General features: G+C 43.3%; 1 protein-coding gene across 1 annotated transcript; it reads left to right on the forward strand.

Annotated features, from left to right (window-relative positions):
• The first annotated feature begins 2,392 nt into the window (after positions 1 to 2,392).
• On the forward strand, positions 2,393 to 3,265 carry LOC128127284 (uncharacterized). Its single transcript, XM_052765736.1, has one exon. The coding sequence runs from the start codon at positions 2,393 to 2,395 to the stop codon at positions 3,263 to 3,265; it is 873 nt and encodes a 290-aa protein (XP_052621696.1).
• The last annotated feature ends 516 nt before the right edge of the window (positions 3,266 to 3,781 follow it).

Here is a 3,781-nt window from a genome sequence, read left to right on the forward strand (position 1 = left end):
TGGAAATTCTGGACGTTTGGCTTAAGTTATTAAGTCATTTGTCTATTTTTTTTTTTGGTTTTTGGTCGGCAACGTTGTGAGTAAGGTTGAGGAATGCCGCGTGTTCCAGCCTGGTATCCCGATGGTTGGTCCGGTGACGAACGCCCAACGCTCCACAAGGGAACGCCCAACATTCGTGTCACCAGTGGACTTTTGGGCTTTTGGTCTTGGACTTGGTTTTAGGGTTTCAGCTTTATGTTTTAGGACATGTGTGGACTAATCTGATTAAATTTCCTAGTCTTGGCCTAAGGATTTTGGGGTTGGGCCTTTGTGGGCCTTGTTTGGATTTGGGCCTTAGATGGCCTAGTTGGTAGATGGGCCTTAGTGGGCCCAATAGGGTTGGGTTAATATTGGACCTGATTAGTTGGATTGTTTATGGATTAATTATTTTGGTTTGAAACTCAATTGTTAATTGGGTGTTGTTTGTTTGATAGTGGGGGGTTTCTAGCGAATTTGCAGTCAGAGATTATTCGTAGGATCAGCTGTCGAGGTGACTTTCCTCATTCTTTGTATGTGTCGAAGGCTCCAATACCGGCCCATTTGGTCTATGTATGCTAGGAAGACCCGGGGATTATCCTTAGGCAATATGTATGGAAGACCGGGAGGTGGCTCTTCGCATACTGTATGCTATTATGTATTGTAGGAAGACCCGGGGGTTAGCCCTAGACATTATGTATGAAAAACCAGGAAGTGGCACCTGACACACTGTATGTTAGTTAGATAAGTAGAGTAGTATATATGCTAGTTGTCTTTGTTATGCTTGCGTGGAAGACCATGATGTGGCGCTTAACACTTGTCTGTAAGACCCAGGGGTGGCCCTCGGCTTGGCAAGAAAGACCACGAGGCGGCCTGTGGCATAATGGCAAGACTATGTGCGGCATATAGCACCTTTATTGATTATGATATATGTATGGCTCACAATTATGTATGTCGTGTATGGATCAATTGATATTTATGGTATGTGGTATTTGGGGAACTCACTAAGCTTCGTGCTTACGGTTTTTTCTTTTGGTTTCAGGTACCTTCAGTTTTTAGATAAAGGAGCTCGGGACGTTTGCAGCGCAGACGCCCATGTTTTTCCGCAATATGTAATTTTTGGAAATGAACTCTGATAAATGTTTTATTTAAAATGATTTTCAATGTGTGAACAAAGTTACAATATTGTTTTAGTTATATTAAAAATGAAATTTTTATCCTGAAATTTTGGGATGTTACAAGTTGGTATTAGTGCCTTGTTTGAGTGATTCGGGCATACTCTCGGGTTTGCCTGAACTCAAACCGAGGGTTTGATGAAATTTTTATAAAATAAACATTTAATTACAAAAGAATTTCTAAGTAAATAAAGGGGTGTGATGCGTGCAATCAACCGAGCTTAAGTAAGTGGTTCCCAAAATACCAATACATGTTTGTTATGTTATATGATATGATTATCTGATTTGGATGCTAGATTAGAGCTAAGAATCTAGGAGAGATGCATTTGTATACTTATACGAGCTTATAGATTTGCATGCTAGAACTGATCAGCCAGTGGTAGGAATAGGATGGCCTGTTTAGGTTATGCGTGATTGTATGAGCCTTTAGATTGTTTGCTAGTATAGATTCCTGATTAGAGGATAGAATGGCTTGATGGAGTATGTTGGTTAGATTTTCCATTGTCTGAATGTTGCTTGCTTTGTGCTTTGTGGGACTCTTAGTGATGTGAGTTAGCTACTAAGTGAATATGCTAAGTCACATGGGGCACATGCCGGATAATCTCATAGTGATGGACTTGACCTTATTGCGCAGCTCTTGTCTGATTCCAGCCGTTCTAGGGATGAGTCTTTTAGTCGAAGGATTATTTGATCTCTATTGTATGTGGCTATATTCATGAGGTAGCTTTTTGACATTAATGGGAATCCTTCAGCAGCTGAGGAATGGGTGGGTTCGGGAACCTAGGAAAGCCTAGGATATGTTATAGTGGGTTAGCAGTATGGTTTAGTGAGTACTGGCATAATGGTTTGAAGAAGTGACTTAGAGGATTTAGGAGGATTGTTGCGGAAAGTATGGATAGGTGTGGAAGGTAGTATTGGTCCCGTACTACTGAAAGCACAAGATCCATACTCGAATCAGTGAGAGTCTTGGAGAATCTAAGAAGCTGATGAGAGGTAGATTCTTGGGCGAATTCTGATTATTGGCTTGATTGTATTTTACTTTGGAGATGAGCTCTCAGGGAGATGGTTCAGGTTCGGGTTCCAAATCAGGTGCATGTGTTGAGCCGATTAGTGAGCAGTTGTGGGAGTTCATTTCATAGGAGATCTCTCGCTGTTTTTCGGAGATAGTGGACGATCGCTTGGGCGTGTTCCGTTCAGAGATTATGGCTATCATTGGAGCTCGCACACTGATTTTCCGAGAGTTCCGTGCTTGTGGAGCCCCTACGTTCCATGGGGAGAGGGACCCCATTGTCAGTAGGATGTGGTTAGCATATATGGCTAAAACGTTCAGGACGAATTTTTTCCCTGAGGAGGCGAAGGTCAGATATTTTTCCTTCCAGTTGATGGATCGGGCACGTGATTGGTGGGAGGAGATCGGTAGTAAGTTGGGTGATGATGCGGTCGATGCTATGTCATGGGATGATATCTTGACCAGGTTCCGAGCCGAGTTTGCACCTGAGATTGAGGTACATCAGTTGGCTCAGGAGTTCCTAGATCTCCACCAGACTACTGAGACGGTGGCAGAGACCACTGCCAAGTTTCGGGAGAGGACTTTATTGGTACCACAATATGTAGCAGACGAGGATATAAAGAAAGTAAGGTACCCCGATATGCTGTGGGATGACATCAGGAAATTCATGAGTATTTCAGGGTGTGAGACCCTGAATGATATGATCTCTAGAGCCCGAGAACGGAAGATTGATTTGGAGCACACTGAGAAGAGGTCAGATCAGGTGCATACTATGGAAGGTATGGGGAAGAGGCCCAAGACTTCTGACCAGCATTCGAGAGGCCATCAAGACCAGAGTCAATGCAACATGTACGGGAAACTGCAAGATGGGGCTTGTCGTTCCAGGGGTTTGGGTTGCTACAAGTGTGGCCAGGTTGGCCACATCAGCAAGGACTGTCCTCAGGGAGCAAGTCCGTTATGCTTTCACTGTGATCGGGTGGGCCACAAGAAGGCCGACTGTCTGACGTTGAGGGGAGGAATAGTGAGCGTGTCTGCTCTAGCTTCTTTTAGGATCACCGATGGATGAGAAGGTAGGGCAGGAGCCCTAACAGAGAGAAATTTGAGTTCTGCAGGTATCTATCTCTTGCTTTCTTTCAGGCTATTTATATATGTGTTTATGGTTGTTGGAATCTTGCATCAGTTTGGGTAAAGCATATATCTGGTTCATTTCTTTGCTCATATATGAGTTACATCTTCAAGTAGTATCATATGTCATTTGTATACCGTGAATTTCAAAGTGGTTAAGGAAGGGTCATTTCTCTTTTGCTGGTACAGAGTGTTCAGTGTCATCTTGGTTTATGGTCGAGATCGGTTCATGGAAATTATGTGAAGTTTTGCGGTCAGGGTCCGCAGGGTGGTTATTCGAAAACGTCAGGATTCGGTGGTTTTAGTAGTTTTCCTTGGGGTGGTGATCAAGGAGTGGGTATTAGCCGAGTTAAAACCCTTGAAGAATTGATTTTGGGCTCATTTGGAGGTGGATGATGTATTTTGGATGATCCAATTATACGATTTGTGTTTTGGAGCCCAAGGGTACTCGTAAAGG

The sequence above is a fragment of the Lactuca sativa genome, chromosome 7 (assembly GCF_002870075.4).
Source record: "Lactuca sativa cultivar Salinas chromosome 7, Lsat_Salinas_v11, whole genome shotgun sequence".
Classification (NCBI taxonomy): domain Eukaryota; kingdom Viridiplantae; phylum Streptophyta; class Magnoliopsida; order Asterales; family Asteraceae; genus Lactuca; species Lactuca sativa.

Bases quoted from the DNA above. Each gene is read 5' to 3' on its own strand.
- LOC128127284 (XM_052765736.1), top strand. From the start codon at position 2,393: ATGGCTATCATTGGAGCTCGCACACTGATTTTCCGAGAGTTCCGTGCT.